Source organism: Dromiciops gliroides, chromosome 1 (assembly GCF_019393635.1).
Source record: "Dromiciops gliroides isolate mDroGli1 chromosome 1, mDroGli1.pri, whole genome shotgun sequence".
In the NCBI taxonomy this organism is placed as follows: domain Eukaryota; kingdom Metazoa; phylum Chordata; class Mammalia; order Microbiotheria; family Microbiotheriidae; genus Dromiciops; species Dromiciops gliroides.
In genome coordinates this window covers 51,457,573-51,474,029 of record NC_057861.1, presented here as the reverse complement: position 1 = coordinate 51,474,029, position 16,457 = coordinate 51,457,573, and the positions used below count along the sequence as shown (strand labels likewise).

The window sequence follows — 16,457 nt, the reverse complement described above, 5'->3', positions numbered from 1 at the left end:
GGTGGGCTTTTTTCTGATCCCTTGATGGACTAAAGTGGAAGGCGGAGGGGAAAAGGCCACTCACCTGAAAGGGCAAGTCCATGGAGCTGCTCCCGATCTGATTCACATTGGGCAGGGACCCTCCATAGTACTGTCCTCGGCTCTGTCCCAGCTGTAGATACTGTGTTTTCTGTAACTGTAACTAAAAGGAAGAAACACACTGCAGCTGCAACAAATAGGCAACGAGCTCAAGTCCCCAAACACACCCCAAATAAAATGCAAGGTTAAAAAAAAAGTCAGCTTAACCTGCCTGGAAAGGCCATTTGAAAGAAAGGCATGCTTGCTACAACTGAGGGGCAGCATACGGTGAAGAGCTGGAAAGTGGACAGCCTTGCCACTGATTCACTGTGGGCTCGGGTCCCTCTCTGAGGGGCTCAGGCTCCTCATCTGTAAAATGGGGCTGGAGGATATGATCCCCAAAGTCCCTAACATTCTTCGGATGCTCATTCTAAGTTCAAAGGCCCTGCCAGATTTGACACGTTATGGTGGATCTGCTCTGGTCCCCACCGGCTCTTACATTCCATGAGTCTAATTCAACAGGTCCAATTACTGAACTGACTATTTACACAATGACAAACGTGGGGGGCAAGCAAGGGAGCTGTTCCTGAGATCCTTGGGTCCCAACTCACATAGCCCAGCTCTGCAGTTCCTCCTGAGCCTCAACTTCATTTTCGAGGCCAGCTACCGCTGTCATACCCCACAAAATGGTGCTCTTTTCAGCCCATCGCAGAAATCTAACAAAGGAGTTAGAAGCAAACTGAGGGCAGAGGCAGCAACTGGATAGAAAATGCCAAGGGCCAGACCCCCAGGTACACCCACCTGTAAGAGCATGGCTTCCTCTACATAATGTTGACACTTCTGAATTGAAGCAAGATGCAAGCAAGCTGAGAGTAGTGCAAAGGAGGCCCTCCAGCCCCAGGGAGCCATTTCTTCCCGCTACTCAAGGCAGTTACGAGAAGACAAGGCAGAATCAGGAGAAACAATCTCTTTAATGGCAGCCTAAGTCAGGGTTCCCTGACATACAAATCCGGAGGCAGAGGAGATATTCTGCTTTGAAAGCATCGGACGTCTCTTAAAAAAATACACTAACTGTGCATATGTCTAGTTCAGTCCATATTTCTAAGGAAATCTCTCTGCCCCATGTAACTATTTCCCTGCCCCTCCATTCAATAAGGAATGGACTCTTCACTTGTTTTCCATCTTTCCTTTGTTGTTAGCACACACTTGCCCTTCCCTTGCTGTGTCTGGCCCACTCTCCTTTGAGGTCAAGTTCAGCCATCACGGCTACTTTGGAAGTGCTGCTTCCCCACACATCTGGCTTTCTGTGAGCCATTTATTCACCATTCTACCCAAGGAACATGGCTGCACAGTTGATGAAGGACTTCAGGATCACAGAACATTAACATGAAGGAACTTCAGCATATGTGTAGTCCAAGCCCCCCTTCAGCCTGAATGCCCCTCCAGAGTCCATGACAATGCTGAAGCTTCTATCAGAATATTACCAATAACAGGTCATTGGCTGCCTACAGAGGCAGCCCCTTCCATTACAGGCCTGCCAGAAGGTAATGCTAAGCCCCCCATCTGCCTTTCTGGGACTTCTCTCCATTGACTTAGTCCTGGGGTCTGGGGCACACATCCCAAGCTCAATCCTTCTTCTACAAGACAGATCTTCAGGTATTTGAAGACAGGGATCACATTCCTCCTGCCTATTCCCTGAGCTTTCTTTTCCAACCTAAGCATCCTCTCAACTGATCTCTGTTGTTTTTAGTACCTTATGGAAGGGTGCTCATTCTGACCATCCCCAGCGGGTCAATAACTCCTCATCAGGAACAAAGAGGTTCTTTCTTTCTTTTTTTCCCCTCACTTTCTCAGCCTCTAGCAGGGCACTCAGAGATGGGTAGTGATCAGTCGCTTAGAGTCAGAACGTTCAATTCTTGGACACTATGAAGATCTGGTTGCTAAGGTACAACACTGTGTATATCAACAAAACTGTCTCAATTTCCCTCCCCAACAGATGCTGCCAGTGCACTCTGCGTGCAGCCTCAGGCTGCTCACAAGCAAGGCTCATAAGCAATTGCCTTTACAAATAAGGCATCTCCATCACTGGGAGCCTGCTCTGATCCAACTCCGACAGGCCTCTCTTGCTGACTTCCTTAAGGACTTGGGAACCATCATGGGCAGAAAGTGGACTTTTTCTGAGCTCAGCTGCTGACTGGAGACATGGGATTTGAATTACGTAAGGATGTTTGCAAAGTGCCGACCACTCCTGTGAAGTAGGTAGTACAAAGATTATTATCACAATTTTACAGATGAAGAAACAGAGGCTTGGAGAGATCAAGTGAAGGGCTTATGATCACAAAGCTAGTAAGTATTTGAGGCAGTATTCAAATCTGGAGTCGACAAGCTACTGGAGAGGCTCAATCAGATTAATACTGACATTCTCACTAGAAATACACCCAGCAGACACAAGGAAGTTGAAACTATACAGGAGGACGCTTCACAGGTGGGATCCCCTTGGAAAGGCTAAATAAAGGAGCTGGAGGAGCTGGTTTCATTGTGATCAGAGACAATCAGAAACATCATTTCTTAGGCTACTTGGTCATCTGAAATTGCAGTGCTCATGGGGAGCATAAGAAAAAGGCCACCACCATCACCAGCATGCAGCTCATGCACCAAAAGGATAGTTGACTATATCAGATTGCCTGCTGTCTGGGGGAGGAGGGAGGGAGGGGAAGGAGGGGGAGAGGTCTGAAATTGGAAAGCCTGTATAGATGGAGGTTGAGAACTATCTTTGCATGTAGCGAGAAAAAAATGAAATACTTTATTAATTTTTTTAAAAAAGGATAGTTGAAGGGGAGAAAAAGGTAAAACAATTTTACAAAGAACTCTAAAAGGCTCTCCAAAGTACAGCAACATGTACTTTCATATTCAGTGATTTTCATGGAAAGGTGGGCATAGGAAAGACAACAAAAAATGTCAGAAAATAGGAAAGAGGCCAAAACACCGTAACCTATAAGAAGTCCCACACTTATATTAAGAAGACTTTCTTCAAACAGAGGAGGCATCTTACATAGAAAACAGCAAATAATATCACAAAATGTCTTGTAAAGGACAAGAAATGGCTGGTTACTGATATGGAGAGTGATTTCCAAATCAGCTGGATGTATATAGTTGGACCATCAGCTTGTTAGAGAAATGATCAAAATCAATTTCAAATTAGAAAAACCAAAAAGAGAAGATGTGACGTGAATACAAACAGTGCTGGCCTTCTTGGCAAGATGGCTGCCTAAACAAGAGGCAGACAGCAAGCTCCCACATACCTACTATAACAAAAACCTGAAATTTGTAGCAGGACGAATAAGGATCAAGAAATCCAAAGAGAAGCTACAATAAGTGATTTCTTCTACTCTAAAACTGCACAACCAGAATCCCACAGGCGATGGGAAACAGGGTCACCAGCAAAGGCAGCGATGAACAGGCAACCCTGTCCATAGCCTCCCAGAATGACCAGCTGGGCCAGAAACATACAGAGCCTTCAGAGACAAAAAGAGGAGGACTCCCACATAAAGTCCCAGGGTGATTAGAAAGTTCCAGATTGGGCAAAAAGCCCAAGGGTGGGGAAACTGGAAGCCCCAGGTAGCGACTGGTGCATGATCCAATGCTCATACTGGGATACCTCAGATCAAAAGCTAGCATTCTATCTTGAGAGAGACCTGAACTTCCATGGGGGTCTAACCTTCGGGAGACAAAGGTCAATACCGAAAGCTAGGTGAGCCAGGGCAAAACCAAAGGCTAGCCAACCCCCTTAAAGTGCAGCTTAAGAATCTGATGCTGGTGCAAAGCCTTGATTCAGAAAGTAAAGCTGAAGAGATGAGTAAACCAAAGACAAACAAGTATAAAAATTAATTGTAAATCCAGAAGAACCCCAAAAGAAGGAAGAGGATAATTCCCAAAACCATAGTAAGCCAAGATTTCAAAGGAGAAATGGATTTTCTACAAGAACTCCATGAATACCTAGAGGAAATGAAGCAGAGGTAAAAAAGGAAAGAAAAAGCTCTGGAGTAAAAAACTGGATAAATTAATACCAGGAATCTTACATTTTCTTTTCTTTTCTGTCCCACGGAATCGCTGATTTCTGTTTGGTTAATTCTAACTTATAATAATTATAATAATAATCCCTACTTAGATATTCCATTACCACTTTCTCTTCAAAGCTACTTATTTTTCCCATTCTTTCATTGTCATACCTTGTCTGAAACCAAATGCAGGACTACTGATTGATAACACCCCTTACTGATCAGACTTGGCTCTGAATGGCTTCTGGTGCCATAAAAAGATGAAGATTTACCAGCCCTGAAGAAAAACCTAAGCCATAGTAGAAAGAGCAGTGGATCTGGGGAAGAGGAACAAACTCCATCGACATCTTATAGCCTCCAGGATCAAATATAAAATCTTTTGTTTGGATTTTAAAGCCCTTTATAAACAGGACCCCTTCTACCTTTCCAATCTTCTTACACCTTACTCCTCTCCACACACTCTCTCATTCAGTGACACTGGCCTCTTTGTCATTCCATGACCAAGACAATCCATCTCCCCATTTCATACATTTTCTTTTTTTCTTTTTGCAGGGCAATGAGAGTTAAATGATTTGTTCAGGGTCCCACAGCTAGTAAGTGTCAAGTGTCTCAGGCTGGATTTGAACTCAGGTCCTCCTGGATCCCAGGGTCGGTGCTTTATCCACTATGCCATCTAGCTGTGGCCCCCCCCCCCATACATTTTCTTTCTTTCTTTTTGTTTTTGTTGTTGTTGGTGGTGGTTTTTTGCAGGGCAATGGGGGTTAAGTGACTTACCCAGGGTCACACAGCTAGTAAGTGTCAAGTATCTGAGGCCACATTTGAACTCAGGTCCTCCTGAATCCAGGGCCAGTGCTTTACCCACTGCACCACCTAGCTGCCCATCCCATACATTTTCTTTTCTTTTTTTAGTGAGGCAATTGGGGTTAAGTGACTTGCCCAGGGTCACACAGCTAGTAAGTATTAAGTGTCTGAGGCCGGATTTGAACTCAGGTACTCCTGACTCCAGGGCTGGTGCTCTATCCACTGCACCACCTAGCTGCCCCCCACCCTACCCCATACATTTTCTTTCTTTTTCTTTTTCTTTTTTTTTTTAAGTGAGGCAGTTGGGGTTAAGTGACTTGCCAGATTTGAACTCAGGTACTCCAGACTCCAGGGCCGGTGCTCTATCCACTGTGCCACCTAGCTGCCCCACCCCATACATTTTCAATGGTTGTTCCCCATGCCTGGAACCCTCCATTTCAAAGTCTGCTGCCTGCCTTCTCTAGCTTCCTTTACATCTCAGCTAAAATCCCACTTTCTGTAAGAAGTCCTTCCTCCTGAATGCCCTCCATTGATTATCTCCAATTTATCCTGTATATCTTATTTTTAAGTTGTTTGCATGTTGTTCCTCCCCCTCCCCCATTATATTGTGAACTCCTTTAGGGTAGGGGATGGTTTTTGTCTTCCTTTGTATCCTCATGGTTTAGCACAGTGCCTGGCACTTAATAATTACTTGATGACTTGTCTCAAGTTATGCCTTGTGTGAACTAAAAATTAGCACAAAATAAAGGCCTGTTGCTTCTAGCAATAGTCAGTCTGCCTCTTTTGTGCAAACCTCCAAAGTCCTTCAAGCACCCTGAGTCTTTTCCGGGTGAAACATCCCTAGTTCTTTCAACTGATCTGCATATGACATGGTTTAGAGTCCCCTCCCAATCCCGAACACTGACTTTGGAGGTCATTTGGATTGTTGATTTTCTTCCTAAAAATGAAGTGAACACAGTATTCCAGCTGGGGCTGTCAGGTCAAAGAGGAACTGATCACACTTCTGAAGCTTGAACGTATAAAACCATGTACCAAGTTAAAATAATGTGCCATCATGACCGAAGCCAGGAGTTATCATCATACCCAAACATCCAAGAATCAGGGATCACAGAATTTGGGAATTTTTAATATTAATCTCAGGATGAAACAATACACTTTCAAAAACATTTCAGCGTTCAAAATCTCATCTTGAGTCATCAGCATTCAGTAATGAAGAATTTGACTTGTCAAAAATTTTCCTTTACTACTATACCAACTTGGGAAGCAAGATAGAATATTAAAAGCACTAAAATGGAAATAGAAGATCTGAGTCTTAGCCCCAGCACTGTCTCTTACATAGAGCATGGCCCTGAGTCTCTGGTTCTTTCCCATAAAATGAAGAGGTTAGATCACCTCTAAGGTTACATCCAGCTGTAAACTTATTCTATATTCCTTTTCACCTGTGACAATCTATAATCTAAGGTCCTCCCACCAACCATACCTTTGTACGTTGTAAATAAATTTTTATCTTTTTTTTACATCACCAAAATTTCTCCCAGTATCCCTCTACTTCTCCAAGGGACCCACCCTAAATAACATATTTTCAAAGAAAAAAAAGAAATCAATACATCAAAAAATATGAAAATATGTGCAGTGTACCATGGACCTCTCAGCTTTGCAAAGGGGAGGGTGTCTTCTCCTATCTCTCCTTTGGGGCCAGGCTTATTCTTTTGGTGTATGTGTGTTTTGGTTTGTTTTTTTGTTTGTTTTTTGGTGGGACAATGAGGGTTAAGTGACTTGCCCAGGGTCACACAGCTAGTAAGTGCCACATGTCTCAGGCCAGATTTGAACTCAGGTCCTCCTGAATCCAGGGCTGGTGCTTTATCCACTGTGCCACCTAGCTGCTCCAGGCTTATTCTTTAAAATTTTGCAACATTTACTTCTGATTGTTTTGTGGTGGGTCTTTCCATTTACATTGTTGCAACCACTGTATGTGTCGCTTTCTTAGTTCTGTTTACTTCACTCTGTATCAGATTTTGTCAATCTTTTCATGTTTCTCTGTAGTCATTATATTTGTCATATTTTACAGCAGTGGTGTTGAATTCAAATAGAAATCAATCCCGAAGGCCACGTATTGACTTGGAAAACTACAAATGAATTGTATTGCATTTTTTAAATTTTGTTAAATATTTCCCAATTACCTTTTTTCTTTTTCTTTTTCTTTTTCTTTTTCTTTTTTTTTTTTTTTGGTAAGGCAATTGCGGTTAAGTGACTTGCCTAGGGTCACACTGCTAGTAATTGTTAAGTTTCTGAGGCCATTTTTGAACTCAGGTCCTCCTGAATCCAGGGCCGGTGCTCTATCCACTGCATCACCTAGCTGCCCCCCAATTACCTTTTAATCTGGCTCCTGGGGGAGTTTAACACCTCTGTCTTACAGCACAATAATATTCCATTACATTCACGTACCACACTGTGTTTAGCCCTTTTCTAACTAATGGTCATCTTCTTCGTTTTCAGTTTTCTGCTACTTCCAAAAGTGTTTACATAAATACTTTGGTGTCTGTGGAGCCTTTCTTTTTGTCACTGATCTCCTTGGGCCATGTGCCTAGCAATGGAATCTTTGGGTCAAAACATATGGACATTCTATAGAAACTTTATTTGCAAAATTCCAAATTGCTTTCCAGAATGGTTAAACCAATTCACCACTCAACTAATAACACATTAATGTGGCCTGTCTGACATCTTTTTAAGGACCCCTCTAGTTCTAACATTCTATATTCTATGTTTTGACATCTTTCTCAGTTCTGACAATGTATTTTGCAAAGTCTCCTCCAGTTCTATTTTATGGGCTTTTGGGTTTTGGGGGGTTTTTGGTTTTGGTTTTTTACTTTCCACCATTTATATTTTAAATTATTTTTTTAAATCATAAAAGTATTTTATTATTTTCCAGTTACATGTAAAGATAGTTTTCAATAATTGTTTTATAGGATTTTTAGTTCCAAATTTTTCTCCCACTCACCCTTTCCTCCCCCCTCCCTAAGACAGAAACCAATCTTATATAGGTTATATATGTACAATCACATTAAACATATTTCTGCATTAGTCATGTTGTGAAAGAAGAATAAGAACAAAAGGGAAAAAACCTCAAAAAACAAAAAAACAAAAACAAAAAAAGTAGAAATCGTATGGTTCAATCTGCATCTAGATTCTACAGTTCTTTTTTCTGGATTTGGAGAGCATTTTCCATGAGTCCTTTGGAATTATCTTGGACCACTGTATTGCTGAGAAGAGTTAAGTCTATCACCGTTGATCGTCCCACAATGTTGTTGATGCTGTGTACAACGTTCTCCTGGTTCTGCTCATCTCACTCAGCATCAGGTCATATAAGTCCTTCCAGGTTTCTCTGAAGTCCTCCTGTTCATCGTTTCTTTCTTTTCTTTTCTTCTTCTTTTTTTTTGGGGGGGGGTGGGCAGGGCAATGAGGGTGAAGTGACTTGCCCAGGGTCACACAGTTAGTATGTGTCAGGTGTCTGAGGCCAAATTTGAACTCAGGTCCTCCTGAATCCAGGACTGGTGCTTTATCCAGTGCGCCACCTAGCTGCCCCTTGCTCATCATTTCTTACAGCACAATAGTATTCCATTACATTCATATACCACAACTTGTTCAGCCATTCCCCAATTGATGGGCATTCCCTTGATTTCCAATTCTTTGCCACCACAAAGAGAACTGCTAGAAATATTTTTGTACATGTGGGTCCTTTCCTCTCTTCTATGATCTCTTTGGGATACCGACCTAGTAGTGGTATTACTGGGTCAAAGGGTATGCACAGGCCTATGCACAGTTCTATTTAATGTTTTTTGATGGAAGGAACCTTAAACATCTATGTTCTAAGGTTATTTCCAGCTCAGATGAATCCAATCCAACAAGTATTTATTACATATGTGCCTAACACATGCAGGTTATTATGTTAGGTGCTTGGGATACAAAGACAAAAATGAAAACTCATTCTTGCCTTCAAGGACTCACAAGAGACACGACATGTAAACAGTTAAGTATGTACAAAATAATCTGAGGACAGGGTCAGCCCTAATCTTCTAAGCTATTCTAGCTCCAAACTTTTGTGTTTTACAGTCCTTTCAAACACCAATATTCTCCATCTTAAAGTCCCTCTCAACTCGGACATTCTATGTTCTAAGTTTCCTTCCAGCCCTGACATCCTAGGCTTCAAGGTTCCCCTAGCCCTGACATCCTTTCTCCAGAAGTTCCTTCCAGCTCTGACATCTTACATCTTACAAACTCCAGCGTTCTATTGTTCTAAGAGTCCTTCCCAGCTGACATTCGGCTTTCCAAGGCCCCTTCCATCTCTGTAGAGTTCATAACTCTATGATTCTTCTCCAGACATTGATGCTCATAATTAATATGGTTCCTTCTCCCTCCCTGCAACTTCCTCTACAGTCTGACGTCCCTTCCAGCTCTGACATCCTACATTTTAAAGTCCCTTCCAGCTGGGATGTTTTGTTTCTGAGATTCCTTCCAGGTCTAAAAACTCTATGGCATTACGGTTCGCAGAAGCATTTTGTATAGCTTAGCTCCTCCTAACATTTCCACTCATGAATTATCCTGGGGGTTTTTCTCTGCATGAAGGTATTAAAAAAGCATTTCCACCCGGCCATTACAAGTTCGTCACTTCATTCCCCTCCCAGCCCTGTTCCTGACCTTCTGGACTTCAAAATCATGCCTCTACTGATGGCTCATCCTGGAACTCCCCTCAGCACCCTGGAGTATGTTACCACCCTTGCAGCCTGCTCGCCATGGAATATCCATCCCTTCACAAGGCCTATCCCTCTTCTCCCATTGGTGAGTTACTCCTCGAGCCTCCATTTTGTAAAGGGGCCCAGGCCAGGCTGCCTTCATTGCCCTTCTGGCCCTGTTCCTGACTTTTTAGACTTCAAAATCATGCCCCCTCACTGGGTACCTTCAGTCCCCCTCCCCTCAACCTCTATCTTTTCAGCTCCCTTTTTGTGTTATTGTCTCCCACTAGAATATGAGCTCTTTGAGGGCAGGGGCTGTCTTTGGCCTGATTTTGGATCACCAGCACTTAGCTCAGTGCCTAGCACACAGTAAATATTTTTTTTTTTGGTGGGGCAATGAGGGTTAAGTGACTTGCCCAGGGTCACACACCTAGTAAGTGTCAAGTGTCTGAGGCCGGATTTGAACTCAGGTCCTCCCGAATCCAGGGCCAGTGCTTTATCCACCGCACCACCTAGCTGCCCCCACACAGTAAACATTTAATGCTTCCTCTCTTCCTTCCTTCTTCCTTCCCTTCCAAACACATTTCTCTGACCAAGTCAGGGCCAGCTCTCTAAGGTCCTAAATCACCAAACCTAGCTTTGGCAGCACTATCTATGTGCTCCTCTCCACTCTAGTCTGTATGACATTGTGTGCAGGATACCATTTAAAGAGTCAGAAGCCAATGCAGTGCAAGACTTTGTTCCACTATGCTGACTGCCATGCTCTTGTGTCCTAGCAGAAAATTAGGTATTCAACCAAGAGCCATGGAATCTGCTTCCTATTTCAATTTCTAAAAGGACCACTTCAAAAGCAGCCGGACTCTGGGGTCAAAGGCTATATAGAAGGGGAGAGAGAGACTCTGCCAAGCTGTCTTGGGATTTTAAAAAGCTATCGTTGGATATTTCCAGTTAAGAGGGGAAAAGAAAAGAAAAAGGAAAACTATAGATTCATACTCAAACACTGGTAGAATAAGAGGAGCATCTCCCTAGTGGGGCGACTGGCTAAAAAGTCAAGACCATACTACTACTAGGAGCCAAATAGAAAGCAATGAATATATAAATAAGCTGTACATGCAACCCTTTCAACTCATTATTTAACACAGTACTTGGCTAGGTAAATAGCTAATGCTTAATAAATGCTTTTTCTTTCACTCATCCATCCATCCACCCATCTATTTGTTTCAGAACACAGGAACGAAATGTACCCTGAAACACAAAGTTCAAGCTGGAAGGAAACTTAGAAAAAAACGAATACAATTCTTTGATTTTAGAGATGAGGACACTGAGAAGCAAAAAGGAAAAGTGATTTGCCCAGGATCACACAACAAGTTAGTGGTAGAATCAGAGCTGACACCCAGATGCCTGACTCCCAGGGCAGGGCAGGGCAGCCCAAAGTAGCAATGAGCACGTTCAGCTTCGAGTCAGGATTGGTGAGGCAGTCCCAGCTCTGCCACTTGTTAACCGTGTCACTGTGTGACTTAGGGCAAGTCACTTCACCTCTCTGAGTGAGCCTCAGTTTCCTCACCTGTAAATTAAGGGGGCTTGAACGGGTTGGCCTTGAAATGGTTGTTACATACCTCACTGGTAGCTTCTTTTGCAAGATGTCAGATAACTTTGGGCTCTTCCCAAATAGACAAAGGCCAGTAAACTCTATCAAGATAGTACACAGCCCCGTAGATCCCAAGGAGTCAGCTGGATTCTCTAGGAAGCTCCAGCCTTCCTTCTGCAGATGGAATCTTGTTTTTGATACTATATATGATTATTGTCAAGTCGCTTAACTATTTCCATGGCAACATCAACTTTTCCTTCTAATGAGATTAGAGTAAATTAATGGCAGGTTTTCTTGATTACTGAACTTGGCCAACCAAATGTTTGGAACTTTCCTTGCTGAAGCACTCAAGAGATGTGCCAATGAAGGCTTCCTTATTAGTCCCCAGGGGAATCACAGACTGACTCTCCACACTGGAAGGGCCCTCTGAGGCTCTCTATCCAGGCCAGGCCTGAAGCAGAGAATTCCATGACAACATCCTTGACAGAAGGTCACTCTATCTCACACTGCACACCTCTGGTGACAGGATGCTCACCAGACAAACCATTTTCTTATCGGATAGGACATTCTCTGTTTTAATGACCTATAACCTGCCTCTCTGTAACATCTCCCCATTAGTCCTATTTCTGCCCACAGAAGCCAAGCAGACTAAGTGCAATACCCCCTTTCCAGCAGCGAAATGTCGCATACTAAGAAAGTGAACATGTGTCTTAGCCACCGCTCTCCTCTCCACTCACTGTCCCATTGGCCAAAAGGAGCCACTCATTCTCTGTTTCTTCAAGTGATTCTCACCGAGCACAGCTTCAAGTCTCTTCCTCAGTCAGCTCACTCAAGCTTGGCAACGTCCCTCCTAAAGGGCTGTCACAAAAAAAACTAGAGTGACAGACTAACTTCTGAGGTTAAAGTGTGGGAATGCATAGAGCCACAGGCCAAAGGGATTTGGCACCTAGCACTTATCTGACTAAGCACATTTCGTATTCTATTTTGAGTCATACTTATTTCCATATGCCAGCCCCTCTTGTAGCCCCTAACATCTTATACAGATCTTCTATATCACTATTTTGCTCAGTGCCCAGCATAGTGCCTAACCTTATAAGAAGGCATCAGTAAGCATCTGTTAGATGAGTAAATGAAGGAGTTGCTGTCCCCCAAGACCTGGAGGTCCTAGAGTCAGCAAGGGACAGTTGGCTTTCTTTAGGAAACTTCTTGACTGACTCACAGTTCTGGAGGATGAAGTTGGGAGACCTATCTTGGCAGGATGATGCAGAAAGGGAGTCGGGATGAGGAGTTACCCCTAGACCTGGCTACTCAGAATGGAGGCTCCAGAGTGGGGTGCAAGGACAACAGGCAAGAAGGCCTTTAATAAAAGGGATGGGGGGCAGCTAGGTGGTGCAGTGGATAAAGCACTGGCTGTGGATTCAGGAGGACCTGAGTTCAAATCTGGCTTCAGACACTTGACACTAGCTGTGTAACCCTGGGCAAGTCACTTAATCCTCACTGCCCCGCAAAAGAAGGGGGGGGTGATGGCGGTGAAGGAAAGAGGAGACAGGAAATGCCAAACTCAGGAGTTTCCATTTGATTCAGGAGATAAGTGCAAGTAACCATAGGGTTCTGAGATGGGGATTCACATGGCTGAAATACCATAGGAACATGACTTTTTGCTATGTGTAAAAATAGAAAAGCAATGTCCTTTGGAATCAAGACACCTAAATCCCAATCTGTGGCTGTTAATAACTTGCTAGGTGACCTTAGGTAAGCCACTTCATCAATGAATGAACAAATACTTTTTTTTTTTTTTGTGAAGCAATTGGGGTTAAGTGACTTGCCCAGGGTCACACAGCTAGTAAGTGTCAAGTGTCTGAGGCCGGATTTGAACTCAGGTACTCCTGAATCCAGGGCCAGTGCTCTATCCACTGAGCCACCTAGCTGCCCCTGAACAAATACTTATTAAAGGAATATTATATCCCTATCCCTATGTGCAAGGAACTGTGCTAGGTGCCAGGGATACAAAAGAAAAACAAAACAATTCCTCACCTCTAGGAGTTTCTATTCTATTGAGGGAAACAATATACAAAGTATAGAAAAAGGAAATACAAGGTAATTCAGGGTGGCACTTGCGGGGAATGGCACTGTAGCACCTTAGGAAATCAGGAAAGGCCTCTCTGAGCCTCCATTTCCTCTTATGTAAAATGGGGGGCGGGACTGGCAGAGCAATGACATACAGCCATCATCCCTACTACAGGGGAGGCTGGTGGAATTCTGAGTTGTGATGGGCAAGGCCAGTTGGGCATCCCCACTACCAAATGGTGAGCCCCTGGGAAAGGACTCCTATGGAGGGATAAACTGGCACAGGTCCCAAACAGAGCAGATCAGGGCTCATGCCAATGACTAGTGCGATTGGGCCCACAAATAGCTGCTGTACTTCCAGTTTGTGTGAGCAAGGAAACAGCCTCCAAAAAATCAAAATCAAAGTTGAATGATGTGGCTGGCCTAGATTTCTAACATCCCTTCTAACTCTCACTTCTATCTTCCATGTACTAGGGTCCTTTTCAGCTCGGGCACAATGTTCTAATTCTTCCAGCATAATAGAAATTCTACGCAATAAGGTCCCTTTTCCCTTTTTTTCACCTTAAAAGGAAACACTTACGACGCTTTTTGCTTTTAGACATCACCCAAACTTTTCCTTATGACAAAGAAAACAGATAAAACAAAATCTATCCACAAAGAATCCATATCTGACAGAGTATGCCATGTCCTACATCCCAGAGTTCCTCAGTGCCTTAATGGGCCATGACTGGTAATGGTAGAGAAGAGATCTGGGCTTCTATCATATGTGTAGGAAGGTATATCCACTCACAGATTATCCAAGAGGGAAAACCTAAAAGGAAACTGAACACAATTGCTGCAGCCTGCCCATGGAGCTCTGGAAACAGAGGTAGCTACAGAAAAAGGATCTGCTTGGCACGGGATCCCTAATAACCCTTATCCAGAGAGAAAGATTCTGGGAACTGAGAGTTTACAGCTCGTCCCTCCTCCTCAGCAGCTAATTGCTGCCAAATGCAAACTCCAAATAAAGGTCTTCTTCCTTCAGAGGAAATAGCCATCGCACATATGGCCTGTGGTCTTCAGCCCCACCATGAGCACTCTTATCAACATGGTACTTTATGCACACTCACTCCCCATAAGGGTGGAGCGCACTTCTAAGGAGATCTCAGAGATATGACCCTCAAAATCAGATGAACACAGGAAGTCCGTTTTCACAAAAGTTGCTAGCTTTGCAGTTTCCATAACCAAATGTTTTAATGTATATGATGCTTAGATTTTCTAGCTTGAGAACAGCCTCCGAATAGGGGAGATGTGGTGAATAATGTCCTAAAGAGATTCTTAGAAATAGGCTACTCAAAATGAGGCTTGGACTTTGGTTCCGCTTCTGCCACTAACCAGTTGTGTGACCTAGAGCAATGGACTGCTCTGGATCTGTTTATCTATAAAACAAGTTAATCTCTAAGGTCTTTTCTTAGCCCTTACATTCTACAAAATCCCAATAAGTCAGTCAGCTAGCATTCTTGAAGTGCCTGCTATGAGCCAGACATTGTGCTAGGTGCTAAAAATAAAAATCGAAAGAAAACACCTGCTTTCAAGAGACTTACATCCTAATGGGGAAGTGGAAAGGGAAGGGTTGGAAGCGGTTTGGGGAAGCAAAGGCTCCTATCAGAGGTAGCAGTGGAGGTTAGAGAGACGGTGGGAAAAGTCCTGAGAGCAGCTTGGAGATGAAGAAGGATCATCACAGCATCAGAGAAATCCAGACAGAAGGCTCCTATGAGCTCTCACATCCAATACTTTAGGGTCTTTTTCAGCCTTAATGTTCAGTTTTCAGGTCCTTTTTAGCTCTTCACAGATCCAGAGCTGGAACGGACCTCAAAGGGCATCTAGGCCCATGCCCCGAGGCCTAGGGAAAAGAAATGATTCACCCTAAGACACAGACAGAAGGAGCCCTGAAGATAGGCCTTGAACCTAAACTCTGACTTCAGAGCCAGAATTCTTGCCTACTGAACCCCACTGCCTCCTTCTGAGGGTGCCTTCCACTTAAGGCATCAGATTATGATTCTGTGAACCTTTGGCTCATGCTGTTCCCTAAGCAACATGCAGATCTCTACCTGATAAGATCTCATCTATTTTTCCAGACCCTGCTCCACTGGTACTCTCCACAAGAGAACCTTTTGCACAACCTTAGTCCTTTCCCCAGCCCCTCCCTCCTTCCTTGGCCTTTGCAAAGCACTTTGTGGGCAACTCTTTATTCCTTTGTATTCTGTTGTATTTGGACATGTGTCCTATACTTGTTAGACTGGAGATTCCAAGCGGGCAGGTACCTGCTTTGACTTATTTTTCATCTCTTTTCTCCCAGTTAGAAGGTCCTTAAAAACAACTATCTGTTGACCTGGAGATGAGACTTCAAACTGTCCTTAGCAGCCACGGCCAGCCTGTAACTTAGTCTGAAAGAGAACACATAGTGACTCTAACCCCCAAGGACCCATTCACAGTCTGTCTTCCAACCTACTCTGACTACCCCAAAACACCTGAGCCAGGTGCCAAGGAATCTCCTTGAGATCCACAAACTTCTGAAAAGTAAAAGTCCTCTGACCCAGAAAGAAAGTAAAAGCAAACTGAGCCATCCCAGGTTTTCCTGCTATGAAAAGACACTGCCAACATCAATCAATCAATCAATCAATCAATCAGCAAGCTCTTTATTAAGCACTTACTATGTGCCTAACACCGAGATGGGTGCTGAGGATACAAAGATACAGGGAAAACTGTACATACAGAAGTGTATGCACAACTTGTTATAAAACTAAACACAAGGTATTGTGAGAATTAGAGGGTGTTCACAAAAGGCCTTATTTAAGAAGCATCCTTGTTGTTTGTCCTTCATTACATCGGGGTGATGTCATGACTTGGACTGAATTGGATTTCAGTGAGGGAGGGCTGTGCAAGGTCACCAACTCCACTCTCTCCTCCTGGGCCATCTGGGTCCAGTGGCAAGATATGCATCAGGATGACTGGAGATGGCTCCCGATGTTTTTAAGGCAATTGGAGTTAAGTGATTTGCCCAGCGTCGCACAGCTGAGCAAGTGTCTGAGGTGAGATTAGAACTCAGGTCCTCAACTCCAGAACCAATGCTCTATCCACTGTACCACCTACCTGCCCCATATAAGAGGTGCCATT

General features: G+C 43.6%; 1 protein-coding gene across 1 annotated transcript in view; it reads right to left on the bottom strand.

The window, feature by feature from the left end:
* Positions 1–16,457, bottom strand: part of CRTC1 (CREB regulated transcription coactivator 1) — a 141,905-nt gene that overhangs the window by 54,412 nt on the left and 71,036 nt on the right. Inside the window, 1 exon segment of the mRNA XM_043977013.1 lies at positions 65–181. Within this exon segment, the coding sequence (XP_043832948.1) occupies positions 65–181 (117 nt within the window).